A 27918-nucleotide genomic window follows, 5' to 3' on the forward strand; every position below is an offset into this window, starting at 1 on the left:
GTTTTAAACTGAAGCTGATGGTTCTGCTGGTTCCCATGCTTGAAACATTTAGGTTGTAGACATCTTAGGATGGTTTAGCCAGGCCTGGTACCATGGCCAGGAACTGATGCTGCTGAAACCTCAAGTCTTGCAAAGCCCCTGTTGGGATTAACCCTCCAAATATCTCTGCATCAAGAGACAGGCTTCAAAAGACTTTCACTGTGCTCAAACGAAACCTTGATGTCTCCAAAGGTGGCATCCTTATTGAGATGAAGATGCTCTGCACAGGGTGCAATGTCTCAATGTTTTCAAAACAGCCACAGCAATCTAAATGCTGCCAGAGATAATGATTCCTCCATGGAGGCAGCTGATAAAATACTGGGATACAAGGCTATGGCAACTGAGTCTTCAGTGCCATGATAGGGACATGGGCCCAGATCACTGCTAAAAATCCCCACCTGGGAAGTACCCAGAGTCCAAGGTAGGTGGCTTAACAAAATACAACCCAAGCAGCACTCAAACACACATATACAGTAGATACTCTAAAACACTTTTATTAAATATATACACTGAAAGTCTTATATACAGTATATTCTAGGGATGAAATGATACACCAGTGCCATGTATTGCTATGATTCATGCTACAAAGCCTACAATACAATACATTATAGATACACATATGAACTACATGGTTTTTCCATCTTTAGAAGGTCTGTCAGTGGTAGGTGGTGCCCTTTTATATGATTTATTGGTTGTATTTCTAGTATGCAGATTACAAACATATTCTGAGCATCTATTTATATGCAATTTTTGTCCATGACAAGATAACAAAAATACTTTCAAACAGACTACCTGTTATTTGTCAGTGATTTTTATTTAACATTCAAGGCCAATTAAGGAAGCTCCATTTGATCAGATGCAGGTCTCACTTTTGCCACTAGACAGAGGTATTTTGATCAAATAAATATCTTTACCTTTCTATAGAAATTTTTTAATCAGTTTATCGTAATCCCAAATGGAATATATGCCTGTAGCAAAAGATACCAAAGGGCTATACTATTTGAGAAAATAAATGAAAATTGCATTCTACTTTTAAATTGTTGGTACTTTAATTTGGATTGTATTTCTGCCTTTTGTACATTTCCTGAAAGGGTGATTGACAGGCATGCCATCTAATTTGTCCATCCAGCATGTACTTCAGACTCATATTTAACTCCATTTACTGGCATAAAATTGACAGGCATGCCATCTAATTTGTCCATCCAGCATGTACTTCAGACTCATATTTATCTCCATTTACTGGCATAAAATCTCCCACTGGTATGAAGATTAACACTTTCCCAGCTCCAATAAGCTGATGTCATAACGTTTAAAATTATTGTCATCATAACTATTATCAGTAAGCATTTGCTGAATGAAATTGCCATCTGAAGAAAAACCACACTGGGAGTCAGCCATTTTGGGTTTTCTAGGTAGCCCGTATTTTAAATGTGCATTTCACAAATTTCATTGATGTAAGGTTTAAACTACAACATAATGCATGTTCTCAGGCACAACAGAGTAATCAAATTAGTTTCAGGTCAAGAAGAGGAGCCCAGATGCGTAAATAGTTGAATACCCAAAAACAGCGCTACATTACTGGGGTGACTAATAATGTAATAAGCATTTGATGGGAGGACAGTTACACAAAAATTATATACTGCACTGAGAACATTTCAGTTGTATGACTTTCAATTAATTTGTGGGAGTTCTCATACAACACAGCCCCAAGTGATTTTGTACAAATTTTTTGATTCATACATCCTGGCTACATCTCTGTTTACATACTTTCCATAATCTGTGCCAAATTTGTCTGTTGCTTCACACATACTTCCCTGAATGTCACACAGTGAATAACCTACCTTAAATGCTGATTGGTGGTTATTGTTTACCCTGGACCAGAACAAACAATAACCATCAATGAGAATTCAGTTTAACATATTTCACTGCATGACACCAGTAGTGTATTAGCGTAGCTTTAAAATTTTACCAAAGTAGGTATGATACAAATCAACAAAGAAACTTCATGTATAAATGCTTAATAAATGATGAGTAAAGTATTTGATTTACTTGTGGAACACATTTGGAATGTCTCCTTTCAGCTGAAAAAGCTGCTGGGATTTAATAGTTAGCATGGCATTGACTGGGGGTAGGGGGCCAATATATATCAACAACATAACTTCGTGTTAATTCTGTAGGAGAGTTGGTCTTATCGTCTTTTTTATTTTTACAAACAAAAATGAATTCCTTTGCTTATACTGAAACACTTGAATGATTTGGAGAGGATTACTTACATGACTGACATGCTTTCAAATCAAATAATTCTACTTTGTATAATCTGATTTACAAATGTAACTCTTTCCAAGTATGCAGTGCAAATGTGATGACCTTGCCAGGCAATAATAGTGATCACATGAAGCAATCTAAATGTGACTGCAGCAATATGTATAACACTGTATTTAAATGCATACAACTATCATTAAAGTGTACAAAAATCAGTTTGGGAGGGTAAAGCTTGGTTTGTTGCTTTTAATGGCACTTGTAATACATTACCGGTTATACCATGGAAATGGCAGCTAAGAGCCTTTCTAAAATTTTGGGAGGGACATGATTCATATGAACAATTCATTTGTGTGTAAAAAGTTTAACTGTGTAAGAACATGCCAAGTCAAACAAAGGGCATAAACGGCAGTATAAAAGTAAAATTCTACTCCAATTATCCTCACATGAACATCATTATGAGTGTTTCCTGCCATGCTGTACTGTTTTTTGAATTACAAAAAGCTCAATAACATTCTTCGACTGAAACTTTGGAACTATAGTGAATTCAGACAAGGACATTTTGGATTACATTATTAGTTTAAGACCAAAGAGAGTTTTAACAATAAATTTCAAAGTGTACAACTGACCTACCCCTCTTGTCAAGTGTTTCCTGATTAGTCTGTACAATGAGATTTCTAGACTAGTTCTGTTTTCAGAAGGGTTTGCTCAGGATTGCAACTACTGAACCAAAGAATCAGTGGACTAATTGTACAATACATCTGCAAGATTAATAAGCAAGTGAATTCCACTGAAATATAACACTAGCTTATACTACCTGGGAGATCTTCTAGGGGTATTCCCCAGCTCCCTTAAGTTGCCCGTGCTGTAGGAATGGAAGCTTCCTTCATATATTTCTGCACTTTCTTGGCCCTGAAATTGGTCACTTGATGTGCTTCCCCTGCGGCGAAGCTGAGGACTGGCCTGCCTTCTAGTGGAACTGGTAAACCCAAACAACCTGTCATAAATAAAAAACAATGAGATTCAAGTCTCCAAATCATCCTGTGTGCAACATTTTTTAAACACCTGAAAGATATAATTTGTTTTCAAAAATATTGTGAAAATAAATTCATAAGAGATTAAATATAAAGATAAAGATAAGGTAACATTCAGGAGAGAACAATTTTTCTCCAAGATACAACCATATTTAAAGTTCTTTATTATAATTCTTAATATCTTTGCACTATAACAATTGCATTCAATACAATGCTTCTCATATTGCCATAAATAAGATATGGACAAAAGTTAAAAAAGAAATATGCTGCTTTGCTGCAGTTTTAAATTGTATTGTACCTTGCCTTTGACTTGAAAACTCATGGATACAAAAAAATAAATGCTGGCCCTGTATTCTCAAAACTTTCTGAGTAAAAACCTCAAGCTCAAAACCCCAAAGACCAAATATAATACTTCGGATGCACTCGGATGCACATACATCATCAAAAATTGGCAGTACAGAAGGGGCCCCAAGTTAAGAAAAATATGAAAGTTCTGTGATTCTGTCTTTTTCTAATTAAAGTTATAGACTGTAAGAATTTTTGGATTCTGAGCTTGAGTATCTTACTCAAAATGCTTTCAGAATATTGATGGAATTTCGCTTTGCTGTCTATAAATCAACAGAAAACATAAACTCATTATTGGAAAATCACCCCCCTTTTTTAAACAATATCCCATGGTGAATTACAGAAAATAATGCTGAATCACAAGTGCATTATATGTTACATAATAGCTGTCACATCTATGCATGTTTGATCAATAGCTACTTCATACGTGACCAGGGCTTATAAAAAAAACACAAAATGTAGATCAGAAATATCAGCCCATGAGCATGCTTATCAAAAACTGTATAGATTTCTTTTCTAAATCAAAGCAGCCTGTCAAAAATCAATAAACATGTTAATTAAAAGAACTATGCTTCTACAATCATACTGCATCATCATATATGTAATCAGTCAACTAAGAATTAACAATTAAGGGATGCTGTGGATCAGTGGCTGGTGTGCCTGACTTGCAACTGAAATGGTGAAGTTTGAATCCTACCATCAGATCAGCCCAGGTTGGCAAAGCTCTTTACTCTAATTGTCTTATCACTAAATAACTGACTTGTATAGCTGTGCCTAAAACACCAAGCCAAAAGATTAATAATCAGAGACTGTTGAAAATTATTGTTGTTGTTGAAGGGTTTAATGCCATTTTTCAGCATAAGATAGGCTATACATAACTGCCAGTAGAAATGGTGGAGGAAGAACCTGGGAAAAGCCTGGAAAGACCCACAAGAAGCTACTGGCAAGCTTTCTCACATACCACTGATGGCCGAACCCGAGATTCAAACCCACAAAGACAGAGGTGAGATGGCAGTGATCCGTAATGGTGAGTCCTTTAGACCACTCAGCCAATCTGGGCCCCTCTGGTGCAAATAAACTGTACATCTGTTTCAGAAGCTACAATACCTTGATCTCTATTGGCCAAAACGTAATTCACAAAAAAAAATTTTTTTCAAGAATGAGCTGCATCTTTCTTTCCTCTTCATTTCTGCCACCCATTTTTATATATTTACAGTCTCAAAAACTAGTTTCCTGTCAACTACATTCAGTTTCACATAATGAGAAACTACACTGCATTTCTGCCAATGTTTGGTATTTAAAAAAATTGGTGGTGAAAAAAGTGCTTCAAAAGTCCATACTGCTTTACTTATGAAATATCTTTCATATCTATAAGGGTATTGTTACCTCTTCTTGCTGTGGTTTTGGGCTGCTTGCTCCAGAAACTGTTTGTAGTGATCTGACCTCAAGTACCGGGCATAACTGTCATTCTTCATCAAGGCATAGATATGTTCTACAGCTGGTTCATATACAAATCTGCAATAGATATCACTCACCTGACTCAAACATCTGACGATTTTACAAACTGTACTTCAAAACCTGGCTTTATAAATCTTTACTGATTTTGTTAGACTTATAAGGTATATTTGTTTGTCAAAAGAAGTTGTGTGAAGATGATTTATCTTTTGAGAAATTGCAAGTATAACACATTCACTGTCTTTAATTCATTGGCAGATAAGACAAAACAACTGTGATGATGAAATCTGAGAGGGTTTTCTCTATTTGCACTGCTAGTCATGTGAATACTCAAATCTTTCAGCCTACATATTCATGACATCAGAGGTCAAATAGACATGTGATATTAAGAAAATCACCAATTTAAATGCTCTACACAAACCTTTGAAAATATTAAAAGGCACATATTTTTTTTAAAAAGGAAAGGCATAAAAAAGTTCCAATGCATTTATTCTGAGAACGAGCTCCAGAAACCTGTTGCTGAAACAACAACTTGGATAAATCAGATCCATCATATGCAATAATCATGTGATATTAACAAAAACTGCATTGACATGGGCCTATGCATGATAAATCTGTCAATGAATTCAAGGCATAATGAATGTTAAACTTGTAATTTCTAAGAAGATAAATCATCTTCTGCTCGATTTCATGCAATTAGGGCTCGATGTAAGTTCACTAAAGTTTGTAAGGCCTGGATGTAAATGGGAACATTATTCTGACACCACAGATTCCACGAATACCAACTTTTTGACAGGAATGAGCTTTGACCTAACACCTCATCATAAATGTTAAATAATCTAAATGGGGAAACTCAAGACTAAAAGACTTTAAACCAGGTTTATGAACCCTGTCAAACTATAACTGCAGTGCCAATGATCATCAAAATCCCTATTATGATTAACCATTCTATCTTCAAAGCATTAGCAAAATGTAACAAACATTCTGCTCAAAGGTTTTTATCTGTTATGAAAATTCACACGATGCCTATAATGCTATAATAAAAGATTTATTTTGCTTTCACTGTAGCACAATTGGTACTGCTTTAAATCGTCTGGTTGTGGAATTATCTTATGTAATGACCAGTGCAAATGAGGTTTTTATCTTTTTTCTTTTGTTAAGTTATTTACTTTTTCTGGATGACACTATTTTAATGAGGCATCTATTTTTACACTTAATTTCTCAAGAATCATTGTTTTTCTTATGAACTTCTACTAAAGAGTCTCAAGTGACCATAGTGGTTTTCTAAAGCAAGATTTGTACTTCTGAATTACAACTGACTGTGTTATTTAAAAAATAAAGGTGTTGTTAATCTAGATAAATGTCTGAATTTGTTTTGTGGGAAGGACTAGTTAAGATTCAACAAGACTAGTAAATTTCTCAATCTACTCATCCTTCTGACTAAAGGAAATTCTTGTTAAATTCATATCTCGTGACAGAGGCAGAAACTTTTTCAAAAAGCTTGTTTGCATGCTGGATTGTCTGGTTGCCTAAGAATGCTATCTGATTGCCCAAAATCTCCATAGTAACTGTTGCTGTTACACAATTATCTAGCTGTATGCATGTTACTTGGCATAAGAATGGCAGTATTCGTTTGACAGTGACAGGAAATTGTGGACAATTGTTGGAATTTGATGATATAAATTTGTTACAGAGAATGCTACTCATTTCCATTTGTTGGTTAAGTCAGGCTAGGGCACAGTTATTCAAACTTGTTCAGTTGTAACCAGGAAACCACTAGGAAACAGTAGTTTTAGCCTTGTTAGAGAGTAAGGTACTACAAGATTCGAAAACATCAGAATGAGTTTCCTACATTTGAAATTTGATAGCAAAATTCTGGCTTACTTTTGGTAGAAAATTGATAGGTATATAATAAAAGTTTTTAATAGCAGGGGACACAGGCTATGACAAACAGAAAATCATGAACAAACTGCTGCATCTATGTCAGCTGACCATCCCAGTTCTCATCTTCGCTAGCCAAAGTTCCGATAAGCCTATCTACACCATGGCATATTAAGCAGATATTTCTGTGCTTCGGGTCTGTGAATTTCATTGGATGCATTGGCAAGCCACCACATCCAATCAAAATTAAGTTGTTCAAATCTGATCACTGTTCCTATGTGATCGAGACAAGGGGAGAACACAACTTGAATGGACTGATAAATAAGTACTTTTCTGGTGCCAGTCCGTGTTTGCACAAATACCTTTCACTTAAATAGACCTGTAATGGCTTCCCTCTGGTACATAGTCATACTTTCAATGTTAAACTTACAAATTATCCTTTTAGGTCAATTGCCCCCACTGTTTTTGGGCAATGTACGATGCATAATGCTACTGGTTAGTTGGCATTACATGCTAAGGGAGGTAATACATGAAGTCCAATAGATATCACTAGGACAAAGCACTGATATAGCTGTTCAATTTGCCAGTGTGTAGATAGGGTTAACGGAACCTTGGCTAGTGAAGATACCCAGTTCTGGGCTAATTCATGTCTTGTTTGCATAAAAATTCACATTTCTGCAGAACCTGTATCTACCACAAATCTGTGTACACAAGAGCTGGGATGGAGTGGTACCAGAAAAATGACTTTTATTACATTTAGTGATTACTGCAAGGATCAGCAAAGTAAGAAGCCCCTTCTCCGACCCTTGTTTCATTCTGTTTTCTTTTTGATCTTGACAATCAATAGAGGTTTAAATCTCGTAATACAAACTTACCTACTAGGTGGATTAACTTCTTTCATGCTCTCACTGACAAGAGCCATTGTTTTACCATCTATATTTATTTCACATGGAGCCCCTGGTGCTAAAAATTCACTAAAATTAAAAAAGAAAATCTTTATATGTGAGGAAACAATAATATATATTCAAACATTTTGCAAACTGATGAAATCAGGAATAATTGTGTGTGTGTGTGCATGCGTGAGTGTGTGCATGTGTTAATTACCATTATCACTTGCCATTAAATCAGAACAGAAATATTTAAAATTGAGGCATACAATAAACTTTTCTATTACTCTTTGCCTGGGTCAATGAAAACTGAAATCAGAAATGTGTTATAGAACATGGAAATCCCCTACAGTGTTTGAATACTGACTTTAATGTAAGATTTATCGATGGAGTAACTGAGAGAAAAATAGATGGACAAGAATAACACTATTTACTGAACCAAAGTTTTGGTTTGGGGCAAAAAAGTATCTGATTAGTATTCAGAAGCAGCTATACATAATGTTTTGAACATGATACTCATATATTTAAAGCTTATTTTATTAATATAATCATGAAAACATTTATCACTGGAGACCTACTGATAAACTTGCCCCAACACTTTATATCCATGTAACACATACTGAGTGGAAAATCTCAGTAAAATTTGAAGTAATGTGCTGTAAATGAACATCATTGTGTAATTCTTGATTTTGTTGATAATAATGGTTGGAGCTGTTCACCTTGTGCAGTTGATAGAGCTAGATCTCAAAGTCCAAGACCTCAGATTCAAGCAATTATCTGCTTCTGAAACTATCATGGTCCCACTTTTTGTGATTAGAATAAATTTAAGTTTCTTGTTCATTAAATACTGTATTAATTCAATAAATCCAAAAGAAAGACAGCAATCCTCTATTTGCATTCTTTCAGAAAAACTGCAGTATTAATGAAGAATTTAATAAATACACAAGTACATATTACATATAATCTAAACAAAAGTCGAGAAAAGTGACATACCTGTAAATCCTAACACTCAAATCTTTTAGTTTAGACTTGGGGCAATATTTTAGCTCTCTACACATTTTCCAAAAGCGTATATTTTCTTGGCTGTATTCTTTCTTCAGAAAATCTTCAAAGTGCATGATACCAATTTTATCTGAGAGAAGATCTTCAAAGCTGAGACTCCATTTCTTCACCCGCATCTCTGTTGGGATATCCACACTAAAATGTAATAATTCTGCCTCACTATACCAAACAAATATACATGTGGAAAATATGTCATGAAACCATTGCCTAATGAAAGGATAATATGAAGAAACATGAGTCCTTCAAGGAACTAATGCTCTCCTGATGAAAGAAGAATTTCTAAAAACCATGATAAGATCATTTCTTCTTTTTAACTGCAGAAAACATTTAAGGTAGTCATAACAAGATTTTTTCTAATCATGAAACTTCTGGTAGTCTGTCAATATCAACCCCTTGGCAAACTCTTCTGCCCTCATCAGTGATAAATGTTACTACATCAAGATCACATAATGAGACTGGAAGCATGTGTTTACAGGAATTGTCAAGACAACAAATGTTTCTTTTAGTTTAAAATGTTAATAAAACAGAAGTGGAAGTTACCTCAATATCTTACTTGAATTGGTTTCATATTTATCTCATTCAGACTATTACAATTTAGTCAAATACTGAACTTACTCTTAATTCTGTAATCAAATAATAATATGGGATTAGACGAATGGTCCCATCAATAAAGATCTCCTGATGTATTTTATTCATTTTCATAAATTTAATGACAGAGTAATTTGGACATTTAATGACTGGTTGGCACAAATGAATTAAATTATAAGTTTAAAAAAATGTGTTCACTGCTGTATTAAATCTCTTCTTTGATGCAGGTCTTGGGGTCTATTTTGCATAAATTCCACAAAAGGCATGACCTGGCTGAATCACAAGTGGTAACAAGCTCAGTCAATCTAATGCAAGATCACCGCATTAATATACTTATTCAAATTCATCCAAGACAAAAATTATATCAACCTATATTCCAAGTTTGCTTTAAAAAAACACCCCCCAACACACACACACCTTAGCCTCCATAGTGGTTACAATCATATACTAAAGGACAGGCTAAGGATGTTAAATAGACACACAGATATACCATAAGCCCACTAGGCCTTATGGCCATTAAGCTACAAATGCAAGTGGTCCAATCAGTTTTGTGTGTGTGTGTGTGTGTGTGCTCACTCATCATGGTTGATATCCCACATGGCAGTGTTATCACTTGTCCAGGGGTTAGTTGGCTGTGCTGCATTGGGATCTATTAAAGGATCATACTCCATGTATAAGGAGCTTCTCTGTTGATTGCTGTAATAAAAAAAAAGAAATTATGTAAGATGATAATATTGATACCATAAATTCATATATATATCTTGATAACCCATAGGTGACAAGTAAATTATGTGAATTTGTATTCCCCACCTAACATAAGGCTACATAAATTTATAATAATGATTAGTTTTTGTTGGTTTTGTGGGGTTTTAATGTTATTTTTCAGCATATGCTAAGCTATGCATGGCATCCCAACCTGGAAAGATCAACAGGAAGAACCAATGTCTCACAGGAAGTTATTGGTAAGCTTATTCACATATGGACAGAGGCAAAATGTATCAGAGATCTGTAAAGGTAAAAGTCTTAAATCACTCAGTAACATGGGTTCCCTCACAATAATAAAATTCAGCAATGCCCTTTAACACAAAGTTGTAAAGCAAGTGGACAAACATATACATTAACAAAATTTCATTGCCCAATCTCACAGGGTATAAGAAGTGAAACTGCAGTAAAGGGGTTAAACAAAATGTATCAGTGGCCTTGATCCTGAAGATTTGACCTTGACAGGTACATAAGATGCCACCAACTGAGAACCATACTTGTATCAATGTTCATACCTGTACTTTAAAGAGCTTTTATTATATAAAGCAGAAGGAAAATAAACCTAAAAATGGACCAGTGACCTTACCTTTGAGGACTAGACCCCAAATGTTCAATGCAATAATGTTCCAGTAAGAGTGTATTGCACAGTCAATCATTTCCTTAAAAAGCTCTAATGTTTGAAAGCAGAATTACAAATATAACTGAACCTGAACTATTGACCTGTGGCCTTGAATACATGGCTGCCAATGTGGTACATGACACACCTTAAAGTGATGATATGAAGGGTGCCAAATTTATCCTTTAACCTTAAATGGTTCTAAAATCTAGGTGAGAAAAGGAAAGTGTAATCATTTTGAAGATATCCCCCTCCCGATAACTCAATTACATACATGTTTTTCTTGTGATCAAGTGGCAGCTGATAATTCCCCATTTTCCACCAACTTTGATCACTTAAAATTAATGGACTTTTCTTGACTAGAAACAAGCCTATTCTTTCTTCCCACTCCCCACCCCCCATTTCCTGGTAGTGTGGGAACCCTGCAGTATGCGATACTGCCATGGATCTAGGACTGGGTTGTATTCAAGAATGGTTCACCAGATCTAGGTATCCATGGGCTGCGGCTGAACACTGTGCATTTTGAGTCTGAAACTGAATCTGGAAGAACATAATTATCATACCCAGTCCCGGTGTTAGATGGATTAAGTTGGGGCTGGGTTGGAGTTGGAATTACTGTCTGGGGACCAGCTGACTTCTTTTGCTTAAGTCCAGCTCTGGCTATTGAGGACAAGACCATCATAGCCAGTAGGACAAGACCATCATAGATAGTATCAGGGTCTATATGAAATGATGGAAAACCCAGAACTGGTCTAGGTGGGCCATCATACCATGCCAGTACTGACTTGGTAGTTTGTGCCAAGATGGGAAGTTCTGCTGTGGCACTGTTAACTATTTATAACTGGATAATCATCACCATACGCAGTTTTAGCAGTTCAAGGATTTGATCATGGCTGTGCTAGAGCTGGAGTAGACATGGTCAGTGGGCAGCTTGTATCTGGTGCCAAAGTATAGTGTTGGAAATCCCAGGAAAGATCATTGTAGCCAGTATTGGAGTTTGCCTGTGGTGAAGGGATGTCCATTACTGGTCTAGTTGGGCCAATGTACTATATCAGTAATGGCACATTAAGATGGTCTGCAATACATATTGGTTGCAGCAGCTGAAGCAACAATGGGCTGTAGCTGGGTGTGAAGACCTTGATGGTCAAGACTGCAAGGGAACAATTGATGATGCACCAGTAGCTATGCTAGTAGCATACATATATGAATATATGATGCCTGTATAGTTGGAACTGTACCTTGTACAAGTAATATAGGAGTGATTATTCCCCCCCCCCAAAAAAAAATACAAAATGCTTGCACCCTACATACATCCTACCCACTGTTGTGGACACCTTTAATTACAGAAAGCAAGAAAATTACACATACAGATAAAAAAAAAACTTTTAACTTAGAACAAACAGGGATCAATTTAAAAGCCACAAAAATTAATATAATAAAATAAAATAAAATAAAATACAAACATACATATAATTATATTGTTATAAAGGGCATACAATCTATCAATTTAAATTATAAAATTTTATATAGTGCATTGGCATTAAGGCCATTAGGATACAAAGTATCTAACTTATGAATCCAATAAGTTTCTTTTATGAGTCTATTCATGTCACCATGCACAATATCTATTGGCATAAAAGAAAAATCGAGTAGAGAGTGATTATTGGTGTTAAAGTGTATTGAAATATTAGAGGAAAACTGAGGATATCTATATATTTTTATATGAAAGCGATGATTATTAATTTTCTTAGAAACTTGTTGAAGTGTTTGTCCAACATATTGCATGTTACATTTTTTTACAGGTTATCAAATAAATCACATCAGTTGATATGCAGTTAGTATTATCACATAGAAAAAAAACCTCTTTTGTATTAACACTACTGAAAGAAGTACTTTCTCTTATGTTTGCACATTGAGAGCATCGGTGTCTGTTACATTTAGATGACAAAAAGTGTCTTTTTTTATTTTCTGTCTGTTTAGTTCTAATTAAAAAATCTTGCAAATTCTTGGGTCTTCTATAAGTGAAAATTGGTTTAATTTTGTAAAGTGATTTTATGCTGGTTTTATTGAATAAATTTAGGAGACTATAATATTTATTAATTATACAACCTCTATTAGGTAATGAAGGATTATACTGTATTGTGAAAGGAATTACATCTCTCTCTATTTTACATTCTGCTGTGTTTAAAGCCTCATGTTGAGTAAGATTACCGGCTTTGTTCAGCGCAGAATCAATTATATGTGTAGGATAATTTCTATTTTGGAAATATGTTTGTAATTTATTCAACGAATTTTGTAATTGACAATCATCTGAAATGTGTCTGTATCTTTTGGCCTGGCTATAAGGTATACCATTTTTACATGACATGGGATGACATGAAGAATATTCCACATATTGGTGGATATTAGTTTCCTTGATATGAATATTTGAATAGATAGTGTTATCAATATTTTGTATTACATTTACATCTAAAAATGAAACATGCGTACTAGATGCAGTATAAGTAAATTTAATCATTGGGTGAAAATGATTTAGACTATCAATAAAAATTTTCAGTTCTTCAGCTGAATGGTTCCAGATCATAAATATGTCATCTAAAAATCTGAACCAAACAGATGGATTAAACTTTTCGTTTTGAAGAAAGTCTTTTTATTATTTACCCATGAAAAGGGAAGCGTATGAAGGAGCCATAGGACTACCCATTGCCATACCCATTATTTGTATGTAATTCATATTATTAAATTGAAAATAATTGTTTTCCAAGATAAGTTTTATTGTTTTACAAATATCTTCACTAGATAGTGTGCTATTATTAGGATTGTTATCAAGAAAATATTTACACGCTTCAATGCCATCTGCATGTGGAATGTTGGTATATAGTGATGTTACATCTAATGATATAAGGATTGAGTTATCAGATAGCTGTGCAATAGACTTCAACTTTTTAATGAAATCAGTAGTATCTTTAATGTATGAAAGAAGTGATTTCATTAAGGTTGTAAAACACTATCAATAAATTTGGATAGGTTTTGAGTATATGAACTACAACCTGATATAATGGGTCGTCCTGGATATTTTAAAGGTAAATTATGGTCAGGATTTTTGAGTTTTGGGTAATATGTAGAATTGAGGTGTACGTATGTTAAGAGGGAAAGTATCAAATTCCTCATATACGGAATTATTATTTTTAGCAATCTCATTAATGCATGTTGAAATTTTTTTTCTTCTATTGACGGGTTTTTGTTAATATGTTTGTAGTATTTTTCATCATTTAATTGATGTGCAACTTCTTTAACATAATCTTCTTGATTCATAATAATAATAGTGTTTGATTTATCAGCCTTTTTAATAACTATACTGTCGTCATTGATTAGATTATATAAAAACTTAATTTCGTCCTTAGAAATATTACTATATTTTTTTATGATTACCAGTTAATATCTCTTTTGTGATTGCGTCAATATAAAAATCTAAATCTGAATCACATCCACTAGGTGGTGTAAAAGATGATTTAATTGTGATGGTGTCAATCTGTTTATCATGTGACAACATAAGATGAAGTGCACATTATTCATATATTGTGTTGTCAGAAAGACATGTAGGCACAAAAAAAGATGGAGGATACTTTCCTGAGGTGAGAAAACTCAATTTCTAAACAGATAAAAAGGCACAAAATGGATTGGTATTTGGAGGGTTTCATATATGGAGTTGATGTTGTTGTTGTAGGGTTTAACGCCATTTTTCAGCACACAATAGGCTATACATGGCAGCCAGTATTAGTGGTGGAGGAAGAACCCGGGAAAACCCCGGAAAGAACCACCAACCCACAAGAAGCTACCGGCAAGCTTTCTCACATACCCACATTAGCCGAATTTGAGATTCGAACTCACGCAGACAGAGGTGAGATGGCAATGATCCATAATGGAAAGTGCTTTAGACCACTCGGCCACTCGGGACCCCTCATATATGAGTATACCAACCAGGCATGAGCATTAGTAGTAAATGATGACTGATGGGATTTAGCACCAATCTTGCTTTGTTTAGGAAAACAAATCTTGAGAAGCTGTCATTTTTGTACTCTAGCTAGGGAGGGCTGGCTTTACAAGGTATTGATGTACTCCTAATGTATTATGACTGGATATGGTGTTTGAAGAAAAAATACAATATATATATATATATATATATATATATATATATATATATATATATATATATATATATATATATATATATATATATATCAATAACAGGCCCCTGAGCCTGATATTGCTCATCTGACTAATGACAACTGTAAGCTTGTGCAAGTAAATTTGTACATACAGTGGAACCCAGATACAGCACAATGATCAGGGGCCCACGAAATTATATTGTGTTATGTACTGTATTGTGCTATATCCAAACAAGTCTGTTAGCTGCAGAAAATGGTGCATAACACCCCCCCCAAAAAATGGGGGAATATGTGTGCGTACAATACCATGGACTTCTTAGAAGCAGCTATCAACTTGTTCCATATCAAACAATTAGTATTTAAACATCTCTAACATACTTAATATTTATTTTTATGTAGGAGAAATCTGCAAAATATCTGAGTATATGTACTAATCAGTCAAATCTATTTTTTATAAAATATACTAATTTCATCAAAATATGTGCATAAAAAAGCATAATTTCTATAACATAGTAATGCTCTTGCAATGAGAACTCAACAGGTGTTTTGCACATGTAAACTGCCACAACCCAATTTGGGAGTAAACCACAGGATTGTGTGGGTTCAAAGTGAGTTCCTTAAATTAAATGTTGAGCCATTCTCTAAAGTACAATGGAAAAAAAATTAAAAAAAATAAACCCAGTATTCATTTAAACATTTTTATAACTATGATAATGCTTCACTTCAGAGCAAAAAGCATGGAGTAGAATATTTGATTACATTTGCCAATCTCTCCATCCCTACAACTTAAATGGTTTTGTTCCAATCAGTGTTAACACCAAAGGGACACTTTCCTGTGTATATTTGAATGATCTGAAGATAGAAAATAAAAAGGGTTAAGATGAAAGGGGTTAGGATTCTTTTACATGTGTGTGGTAATGACCAAACTGCTGACAATTCTGTCAATAAACTTGTTTCAGCAGGTATGTATGACATGATTGAGCAGGCATCGATAACCCACTGTTTTCCCATAAAACGGTAGGCAAATTAATTGATTTAGAAGTTATGGTAAGAAGCATTTTTAGACCATCGCATTGTTTGCTGACTTGTGAACACTAACTCTCAAAGCTAACTGCATTTGTTTAACTCTGGACTTATCCTGCCTGGGGCTGCAAGCTTCTCTTGAACATGTTATATCCAAATTTATACACAATCTCTACCCTACAATGATAATTAACTTTTTATGCACAGGTTTAACTTTTTTAAAAACAAACAAATACCGGTATATGAATTTTCTGGAGCCATGCCACAATCATGATATATCTGAATCTGCGCAATAACAAAGTGTTCTACTGCAGGGTTACACCGTATATTGAAACTATGAAATGGAAAGAAAGGTTTGGAACACTTAGTTGCCACATTGTCTTTTAGGCCTAAAATTTGAGTATTTCTGGCTTCAAGCTATACAAAAAATGGACTGGCTGGTTGGAATAAGATTTCTATAACTTGTATTTCTTCTCCAATTACTGAAAGTGAACCACAAATTGCATGACCTATTTAATTAATTTGAAAAAAGACCTAGTGAGCATTACTCTACAACATGAGGATGAGATATACTTGCTCTGATTACTTAAATTATTTGTGTTAGTCTTTTACAACTTGTAAATTTCAACTGACCAATTAGAAATAACAGGCAAAGAAAGTCATTACTGAATCAAACTTTCAAGACTATGGCAAGCAGCCTCTAAAAAATATTGGGTAAGAGTATTCAGAAACAATGGAAATCTTTCTACTGCTTTAATTGTTTTATAGTCACAAAATGTATATGGTAGGCATTTGGAAAACGTTAGGGTCTGCATATTTAGGTTCATGATGGTAATTCAACTCTGAAGTGGTTCAGGGGAAGAGTATATTGGGTTATTACTTTTTTTCGAATTTTATGAAAGACCAAAAATACCAAATTATGTGTGACTAACAACATTCAATATATGAAATGTCATAAAACAATGCATACTTGTGTGAAAATATAAAAACAACAAATATCTCAGCCAGTCTAATATAGAAATATCACTTTAATGTGTTTTGTGGCTTTAAAGTTCTGTACTTCTACTATTATGCACCAAAAATGCACAAACAATACCTACCTGGATAACAAACACAACACATGTAATTCATTCTCAACATTATACATATAAAATACTGCATATACTTAGGAGTTATTTTGCTATTATTTTTTTATTTTAAATGCAGTGAACATAAATGTTTAGGCAAATTATGTTTCTCTGAGAATACTTACCCAATCGCACCAGGTTAGGAATATTAGCCTGCTACCTCACAAATCCAGTCCCACTAAAAGACAAATATCTGTAGACAATGGGTAATAACCTGAGCCCATTCCCTCCCCTTGACACTGCCAGGTGTCACTAGTATTTAGCTGAGTTAGATACTAATGAAGATGCTCGCATGACAGTGTGGTTGGGAGGCTTTTTAAGCAACATGATTGGGTAAATATTCTTGAAGAAACATATTTTACTTAAAAATTGTTTTTATCTTTTGAATACTTTCCCCAATCACATTACGTTATAAGAATAGGTAATAAGACGAAAGGATGCTGAGCATCTGACCTCTACCTCAGGTATCCTTCTGGGAAAGAATAATTGAATTTCCTCGTGTGAACGATAACCCATTCTCCTAATTACATCAGCAACACAGCCTGTGGTCACTTGACCTGTGACCCTAACATACAGTTAAGATGATTACTGAAATATCCAAACCAACAAAATTTCACCAGTGATTCCAGGGAAACCAGCAGGCTGTGTTGATTGATCCCAGTTGGGTCTAGTGGCTCTTTGTGCTGGTGTCAATGGACCTCCAGATTCAAGGCTGCTTCTGCAATGCCAAATCTCTGAGATGTAGGCTTGAGAAGATTGACTCTGCAAGCCAGCCAACAGCTTCTATTATATCTCGGTTCAGAATGTTGCGTTCGAATGTGAAGCTCATAGAGATTGCTCAAATTTTCTGATTAGTAATCAACATGAGGTGACTCAGATCTGGTGAGACATGAGAGTACACTAAGTGGACGACCCACTTCAGCCATGAAGAAAGGGCTTGAAGCATGATATCCTGTGTTCTGGCTCATAATGAAAGGACAGGGCATTTGCATGTGCCACAACTTGTCTTTGTGCACTTAAGTTAGTGCACAAGATTTTGCATGGCTGCTGTTCTCAACCTGTCTTTGAGAGAGTTTGAGCAAGTGACAACTCTTTTATTCCCAACAGATGGTAGTCTATTTTGGGCTACGAAGCTCAACTGTGTCAAGAGAACCACCAAACCCTCTGATCTGAACTGAAGAGAGTTCAGGTCAATATAAAGAGCATGCAGCTCTCTTCCCTTGTATGCAAAAGCTAAAGTTATCAGGAAACATGACTTGTATAATAATGACTTAAACGAAGTGTAGGCTAGAGGTTCAAATTGGATTCAAATCATACCTGGTTAAAACCCAGGACTGGTTCCATTTGGAGGCAAAATGAGGGATATTGGTTGATTGAGACCAAAATTGTCTAAAAGATCCTAAAGGTCTATATCCCACCAAAAAGCATGTCTTTTATGGTGCCGGAATATGTCCAATATCATGGGACAATAGCATTTGGTAGAGATTGGGGCCCAACCATTTCTCCTCAAAGAGCAAAAGAAAAAGCCAGCCATTTGAGGTATTGAGGCATGCTGAGGGATTATGTTGCTGGTATGGCACCAGTCCCTGAAAACACACCACTTTCCCTTATAAGCCTTCAAAGTGAAGGGTCTTCTTGGTCTCAAGATTCTCTCCACAATCGAAGGTTTGAATTGTCTGTCTCACAAGGCTGTCCTTGTAAATGCAAAGTGTGTAGAAGAAGAGGACAGTATGGGCAGAGAAGGACCACCTGTGACTGTGGATGCTGAAGAAGATTTGGGTTGGCCAGAATCTTCATGAGTATATCTATCGCTAGAACAAGTAGATTGGTGACACAGGACTTGTCCCATCTGAGAGAGGCTATCAGAATCATCTTGCCATTCTGACCCCGTAACTTCTGGATTGTTTTCCTCAGCACCGTGGGAGAGGAGGTAAATGCCCACAACTCCCTCCCAAATGATTGACAGTGAATCCACAGCCCAAGCTTTTGAGTCTGGAAATGGTGAGTCAAAGGTGGGCAGCTTGTGATTCCACTTCACTGTCAAGAGATCAATCATTGTGTAAAACCGAAGTGCACAAATCTGAGTGAAGACCAACTGATGGGGAAACCATTCCATATGAAGGACTTGACCACTTTTAGACTGAGTCTCGGCCAAGACACTGAGGCTGCTGGGAATGTGTCTGATTTGAAAGTTGATATGGAGAATGTAGCACCAACACAGAAAATGCTAAATCAAAACAAGCAGGTGGGGTGATCTGGTGCCTCCCTGTTTGAGGAGATAGGTCACTACCATAGAGTTGTTGGGCTGAATAAGGACCATTTTTGCCACAGAGCCAATCTTTTCAGAAGTGAAAGATGTTGATAACAGCCTTCATTTCTACGATGTTGATGTGTAGAGGCCATTCCCCTGGTTCCCATCTGTCATTTATGGTAATGAAGGTCAGCAACAGGTAGGCACCCCTACCAAACACACTGGCATCAGTACCTACTGTTATTTCCACTTGGGGCTTCTCCAGTGGGATTCACATGGTCATCCGACCTGGGTTGCCCCACTGACCCAGGAATGACTGAATCTCTTGCATAATCATGACTGTTTGATCAAGGGGAATGGAGAAGGGGTGCCATTGTGCTGGCAAGGTCTGCATAAAAAAGAAGGCCCCAGCAGGTTCAAGTCCGCTGCCATATTGAATAAACCTTGGAGTTGCAAGAACTCTCTCACTGAGATTCAAGTTTAGTTGGAAATTGACTCAATGAGTTTAATGATTCTGGTAATGCAAACACAAGGAAGACACACCAGATTCCAGTTGGTTAACAACTCCAATCCCAGATGGACAACGGTCTGGAATGGACAGAGGTCTGACTTTCCCAGTTTACTAAACAAAAGTCTAGATGATCAAGAAGTAAAAGATTGTTCCTGCCTTGAAGAAAGATAGAACTTACCATGTGTTTCTGTAGGATGTCTGTAGGTATGGTGTCATCATTGTAGAAGACGCTGATCAGAACTGGGAGCCGACACAATCCATAATCTGAATGAAAGCCATGGGGCTATGTTGAGGACAAAAAGGAAGAGCAGTGAAATGATAAGCTGTGTTGCGATAAGCAAAAAAAATGGAGAAAATGTTCATGACATGGGGTGGATAGGGATGTGAAATATATGCATTAGTCAGATTCAGACTGATGGCATACTCGTCTCATCGAAAGAAGAGGTGTATTGAACTTGCTGTTTCTATATTTAACTGGTTGCGGTGACTCCAGTCAATCATGGGTCTCAATTTGCTGTTTGCTTTCTGAAAAATAAACAGCCTTGAGTAAAACCCTGGGGATAGTGGCCTTTGCACAAGCTCCACCACTTTTTTAAAAAAATGAGCTACTGTACCTCCTGCTATAGAAAGTTCATGAAGGAGTGGGGAGGGAATTGTTTATGAACAAAACCAGAAGCCCCTCCAAATGACCCAGATCACCCCACACACGCCCTTATTCTGAGGTATGATCAAAAAATCGGTTTCTTACCAACTCTGTATGACTGCTTCCTATGGACGAATGTTGGCTGCACTTGTGACCGAAAAGATCCCCTGTCCTGAGGCCGCTTAACATCTCTTCAAACTAAAAGGGACTAAGTAATGCCAAAGGCCCATATGGGTTGAGCAGCAAGGTGGAGGGGCAGTTCCTGAGCTGCCTGCCTCCAAACTTCCTCTATTCTTCCTCCAAAACAATGGTGACCAGAAACGGTCATCCAGAAAGGGAGGTTATGATAAGGATCGAGAGACAAGGATCACAGACATGCGACACATTGTATAAAGAGTAGATTGGCTGATCCCGTCAAAGTATTGGCCATAGTATGGTAAGCAGCCCTGGTCTTTGACCCTAGCACTCCAGGATGTCGCCTCCCAAGCGTGGCTATTGCCAGGTGTCAGCAACGACATCCCAAACTAGCTCTTATGGGAATGAAACAGATTTAACCACCCTATAAAACAGACCAGTGTACATATTAACAGCTACTGTATTCTTGTCAAGAGCCAGGAGATCAGTACTGAAGGTATCTGTCACCATCACAATCTATTGATTCTTTAGAACAGCTGTAGGGTGGAGGGCATTCTGAAGTTGTTGTTGTTGTTGTATGGTTTAACGCCATTTTTCAGCACACGATAGGCTATTCATGGCGGCCAGTATTAATGGTGGAGGAAGAACCTAGAAAAGCCCGGAAAGAACCACCGACCCACGAGAAGCTACTGGCAAGCTTTCTCACATATCCACATTAGCCGAATCCGAGACTCGAACCCACGCAGACAGAGGTGAGATGGCAGTGATCCATAACGGAGAGCGCTTTAGACCACTCGGCCACTCGGGGCCCCGCATTCTGAAGTAGACAACACCCTAAAAATGCCCTTGACAATGGCTTGAAAGCTAAACTTCAGTCCCTTTCATGGTTGGATCTGAGTAAGATGTGAAGGACAGTGGATTTAAAGGAGCTCCATCATACTCACTGCACGTCAATGAGTCTACTTTCAGTGCTAGAAAAGACATACCAGGTGGTATGAAGACTTGATTCCATCCCTAAGAAAACATCAATATCTCTCCCTTGTGGCCACACAGATAACATACGAAAGTCCAGCACTGCTGTCTGATTTGACTAGCAAATGGTCAGCCTGGAAGCAGATGGTATAGAAGATGATCTGGCTCTCACTGGTACCAGCCACTCCCAAAGGCCTGGATGGACAGACAAATTTCTCAATGAAATCCCTGTCACAGAAAGGGCACGTCGCTGACGGTACAGTTGGATGGATGGATCTTTCACTATGCTTCCATAAATCATAGTTGACTGGACCGATTCAATCGAAAGGTCCCTACGTTTGAATGGGTGGACAGCCAGAGATAGTGCGGTTTTAATATGCATTAGAGCCAATGGATCTAGTATGAATGATGTGTGGTTGGCCCAGATGCTGGTGGTATATAAGATGGTCTGGCAATCATCAGAACTGGCCACACCAAAGGCCTGGCTGAAGGACAGATTTCTCACTGAAACCTCAGGTATAGTAATGATAAGATATCAATGGCAAGGTTAGATGGACGAATATATCACTAAGATCCCCATATCAACCAACTGCCTTGACCATTTGAACAAAAAGGTCCCAATACTGGGACAGCTGGACTGCCAGCGATGGCTGGTAACAGTATGGCAGTACTAACAGTTGAATCCAATGGATACAGCATGAACTCCATGCACCCTGACTTACAGGCCTGAATGCCATGCTTGGACATGAGGGGGGTACTTATGCCTTATGGTACACTTAAAATTGGGGAATACTCTCTAATGAATTGGTATCACCAACAACGAACTGTATGTTAACTTGATTTATTCAGTCTTTTCTTCCCTACAATGCCGAAAGGATGATTGCTTTGAATGTACTTTTCATGCATATAGTAAACATTCCTCCTGAAATGACACAAGAAAAGAAAACAAAGCATAGATTAGCCAAGTAGTATGTGACTAACAAGCTACTAGCATAAATTTGCAAATCAGTATATGACTAACTAGCTAAAACAGAAGCTAATACTTACACCGACTACGTATTATAGACACTGCATATCATAAACAATGAATACATAATATAAACAAAACAAGAGTCATGGTAGACTTTAATGCTCTAAAGTTCCACATAAATCATTTAAATTGACACTCTGCTATGATAGCACAAAAACACAAATAAAAGCAGAAACTAGTAATGAACTGAAAGTAATAAGTTGATAAAACAATGTCGTAACTAACAGAGCAGTAAAAGTGTCATATCAGAAACCTATGGCCATGATATAAACTTATACAAAATGCTTAGTTAATAATGAAACCATGATTCTATCAAAACAGTGTGAACTACAAATAAACTAAGCATAAGTATCAAACAGCACTTCAGAATTTCACTAATGATAGCTCAATAACGGACAGAGTAAGCGAACAAAGTCAAAGGTACATTAACTCATAATGACCATGTGCAAGGTCAATGGTAGTGTTGGAACAGTGGTTTTAAAAGACAAAGTCCCGAAAAGTGATAAAATCACTCTAAAATTGGCAGAAATTGTAAAATAATGCATACAACCTGCAACAGATAGATAAATCCATGCAATGAATCTAAAATGAACCTTGGATGGGCCCATAGAAACACAAAAACTGCTGGATTGTCAGATGAGTTGTATGATGTGTGGTCTGTACAACCATGAAGCTAAAAACCAGCGATATATGGCAGTGCTAAGAAAGGTAATGGGCAAGAGTTATTGTCCTTTATCTATTGATGTAGACAGTGAAAGACAATTTTCATCTTTTAGTAGGGCTGGATTTGCAAGGTATCAGGCTAATATTCCCAACATAATGTGATTGGGGAACGTATTTGAAGGAGAAACCCCACCACAGCATGCTTCATTATAACACAAATTTGTATTTAGCATGATCATGGCATGGCTCCCAAATTTTGATATTAATTACACAAATTTTATGAAATCATACAAAACATTAGTGCAAAAACAAACAAGAGTTTGATTTAATAATTTTGCAAGATGAGTTGAAGAGAAAATGTCTTATCACTAAATCTTTAAATATGAATACAGCTTGGAAAGGTTCATTCAATTTTAATTTTTAACCACTACACTTTGATCTTTAGTTTTTTGAAAGACATCAGCTCTTTAATAAGATGACAATTGTTAAACTAATTATTGAACCATCAATCTAGATCTTAAAAAGTTACTTCTTGTGAACAGAAATCCTGAACCAATGGGAGAATTTCTCAGGTTATTCATATGCCAGTAAATCAACCTAAATTTAAAAAAAAAAAACAAATCTTTACCAATTTTGTTTTCATCCATTCAAAAGTTATTCAGAGAAAGAGAATTCAGGATACAATGGCAAGTTTTCAAGTCAAACAGTGCATTAACCAAAACTGATAGAACTTTGTTTTTCATAATATAAGGCCGTACTCAAATCTGGTTGAAATCAATAATGTCTTTTACAAGTGATTGAGATGAAACAAAGTTCATGATAAATGGATTAATAGAATGCATGAACATACTGACATGGGTAGCAATATATGCCACCACCAAAGAATACAACAGCCTCAATAAGAATCCAGATTCTTAGCCAACATATTAATGCTTTGAGAAAAGATAATAATCAATATTTTTTTTCTACTTACCATTCACATACTTTGGACATTTTCATACGAGGTCTGTCTACTGCAGCTTTTAAATATTGAATCTGCAAGGAAAAATTGAAAACATGAACAGATTACAATAGCTAGAATTATCAAACACACCATAAAAACCTAGGTACATGTATACAGTTCTTTGCAATAATACTCTCACTTTTAAAATCATATGACCTTTTAGAATAAATAATTTTGTGTGTGATGTGTGATTTGGACGTTTAATGAAGGTTTAAAGGATGATTGAGCTAGTGAGCATAATTCATCACCTCCAGAAGTATGTGGCCATCTCAATGCCACTGTACAATCTTAGATGTTGCTGGTAAAGATTGTGAAAGTGCCGGCAATCCAAATTAAATGTTTGTCTCAAATGAGATAAAATACTTTCCAATGGATCACTAAGAAAGTCCTAATTGTCATTAGCATATTCTAAGACTGCAGGATGTTAACCTTGAGTGACACAGACATGTGATCAACTTGACTCCTTATAAGGTGGGTACTGTGGCACTAAACTGGGTCTGTTGTAGTTATGGGTTTAATGCCATTTTTCATCACATGATACATCCATACAGTGCATATCTGACTTGCACTTCTTAAGTGGCAACACGATCCACATAAACTGAACATCGTGACCTTCAGACATTTATATTGTACGTCTTTAATCCTGCTCACAACCCAGACTCCATAAATAAAACTGAGCAGACAATACTATACAGGACTGGCCAACCAAGCGTTGCATTATAAACTCGTGCAGTGGATGTTAGTGAGCTTGAAAATTACCTGTAAAGGTCCCATGCAATGGCCTTGACAGATAAAGTCACTGAAGCATCACTTAATAACTATTCCGATTCAGGAATGCATATATGGTATGTATTGTGTTTATTCGTTATTTAACAGTATTCATTACAATATACTTATATCTACACTTTATTGGATTTTAATACCATGACAATATTACCAGTAAATAAAATACTTCCATTTTCATGCAATTCCAAGCAACCTATATTTGTATTAATATTTTGTGTTTTGCCATGCCTCCCCTCCAGTTTCACTTGTTTATTTTTCAAAAGTGCAACTCTGACATAAAGACAACTAGTCAACCCTTCAGACGGATCAGACTTGCAAGATACACACTAACTTATAGGAGAACCATCGAGATAATGTTTTTTTTGTAGCCCTAAAAGAAGCAGTGGAAGTCACCTTAAAGTCTATTTGACTTTGTTATGGACAAGAACAAAGAAGAAAAACAAAAGATGCATTCATGGAAAGATGGATTTCCCAAAACAGGACCTGAAAACTGATCTAACTGTAATAATTTAACTAGACAGACCAAGGGTCATACATGAATGCATATGGACAAGGGTAAAATTATCTCCACAACCTCTTTTGTGATGGTTCATTACAACAATGATGTCTGAAAATTGATAAATATATCTTGCACAGGCTACACTTACACTGAAAAGAAAAAAAGTTCAAGCTACTCACAATGCAAAAGATCTTACCTCCTTCTGTAAAAGGTCCCTGTTTTTCTGTTTCCTTGAGATCATCTGACTTGGCTGGAAATATCGACTTGGTCCCTCATCCAAGCACCGAATCTGACCAGTCTGCACATAAAATAAAATTAAACTTTAATTTTACTGCAATTGTTCTGCAAGTTCTAATAAAACCAAAATTATATAATCTTGTTTTTGCATACATTAGTGTTAGTTTGCAAGTAATGTAACTCAACCCTGTTTGAAATGGAGACCTCACACCATTAGAAATGGGAATATCATAGGTTACCAGAACACGACCCCTAAGCAGTCGCTGTCAGATCTTCATGCATAACAGTGAAGATCTGATTTTAATCAGATTGGGTCGACAGAATGAGCATGTAGGTCATTCGAGTTGCTGGATGAAGTTAAAGCTATCAGAACAAATGTTTTGTATGAGAGTAACTTCAGCAATGTGTGGCATAAAGGATTGAGCCATGCTAAATCCCAGTACAGATTCCATTTTTGAAACAGAGTGAAGGAATTTGGTCGAGTGAGATAAAAAATGGCCTAAAGATACAATAGATTTTTACTACGCCCGATATGCCATGATGCCTTTAGTAGTAACTGAGGCCAATTCTTTCTCTTCAAAAGGCCACAGAAAAAAGTGTGCCAGCTAAGGGACTGAGGCACTCCTAAGGATGATGTTACTGATATGGCACCAGACAATGAAAATATGCCACTTTCCCTCGTAAGCCTACAAAGTGGAGGACCTTCCTGCTCTCGAGATTCTCTCCACAACTGAAGGTTTAAACTGTTTGTCTCACTAAGCTCTCTGGACAAGAGCCAAGCGTGAAGAAAACAGTCTGGGTAGGGGTGGAACACTCGTGACCGTGGTTGCTGGAGAAGATTCAGGTTGGCCTGAATCTTCCTGGGCAGATCTATATCGCTAGATTGAGTAGATCGGTAATCCAGGACTTGTCTCATCTGAGAGGGGCTATCAGAATCATCTTGCATTTCTGACACCGTAACTTCAGGATTATTTTTGGTAACAAGACCATGGGAGGACAGGCAAATGCCTACAAACCCTCCGAATGATTGACAGATCATCCACTGCCCAGGATTCTGGTCTGGAATTGGAGAGACAAAGTGAGCAACTTGTGATTCCACTTTGTCACAAAGAGATCAATCATCAAACACCCCCAAAGTGTGCAGATCAAAGTAAAAACCAATTGATGGAGAAACCATTCAGTATTAAGGACTTGACCTTTCCTGGAGTCTACCAGGAATGTGTCTGATTTGTATACTGATATAGAGAATGTTGCACCAACATTGAAACTGCCATATCAGAACACAGGCTGGGTGATTTGGTGCCCCCAAGTATGAGGAGTTTGGTCAGCACCACAGGGTTGTCGGACATAATAAGGACCACTTCACCTGAGAGTCCATTCTTCTAGAAGTGAAAGGCATTGATGACAGCCTTCATTTTTAAAAGGTTGATTTGTAGAGGCTGCTTCCCTGGCTCCCACATGTTGCTGATGGTAGTGAAGTTCAGCAACAGGTGGAAACCCCAACCATCTGTACTGGCATCAGTCCATCCTGTTATTTCTGCTTGGGGCTTCTACATAGGAATTCTGTATCTTGGGTGTTATCATAATAATAATAATAATGAGGACTTTGTATAGCGCCTAATCTTTAGAAGCTCTAAGCGCTTTACAACATTAGACAACACCTATAAGATAAGAAACATAATCATATTATTACAAAAACAAACAACACGAAATTAGAAAAGCATTAAAAAATAAAAAACATGCTGAGAATATTTCAGGTAGGAAACATTATTAGGTCTTTAACCCTGGTGATCATGGATTGATCTTGCCATCTCCATCTTGAACTTCGGTGGCAAAATGAATTGGCTGAGGTGACTCAGATCGATGATCAACCTCAATTTGCCTTTTGCCTTCAGAATAAGAACTAACACTGAATAAAACCCTGGTGATCATGGTCTTTGC

The 27918-nt window shown here is 36.5% G+C and overlaps 1 protein-coding gene across 1 annotated transcript in view; it reads right to left on the bottom strand.

The window, feature by feature from the left end:
* The window catches only part of LOC149803489 (regulator of G protein signaling 6-like), a 101059-nt gene that overhangs the window by 17818 nt on the left and 55323 nt on the right, over nt 1–27918 (bottom strand). Inside the window, exons 8-14 of the mRNA XM_089953213.1 lie at nt 25937–26038; nt 24426–24487; nt 10127–10246; nt 8894–9097; nt 7889–7987; nt 5064–5192; nt 3116–3295 (exon numbers count right to left, since the gene is read on the bottom strand). Of these exons, the coding sequence (XP_089809339.1) occupies nt 3116–3295; nt 5064–5192; nt 7889–7987; nt 8894–9097; nt 10127–10246; nt 24426–24487; nt 25937–26038 (896 nt within the window). The remainder of the gene's footprint in view (nt 1–3115; nt 3296–5063; nt 5193–7888; nt 7988–8893; nt 9098–10126; nt 10247–24425; nt 24488–25936; nt 26039–27918) is intronic.

Source organism: Sinohyriopsis cumingii, chromosome 3, assembly GCF_028554795.1.
Source record: "Sinohyriopsis cumingii isolate HCF-2022 chromosome 3, ASM2855479v2, whole genome shotgun sequence".
Taxonomy (NCBI): domain Eukaryota; kingdom Metazoa; phylum Mollusca; class Bivalvia; order Unionida; family Unionidae; genus Sinohyriopsis; species Sinohyriopsis cumingii.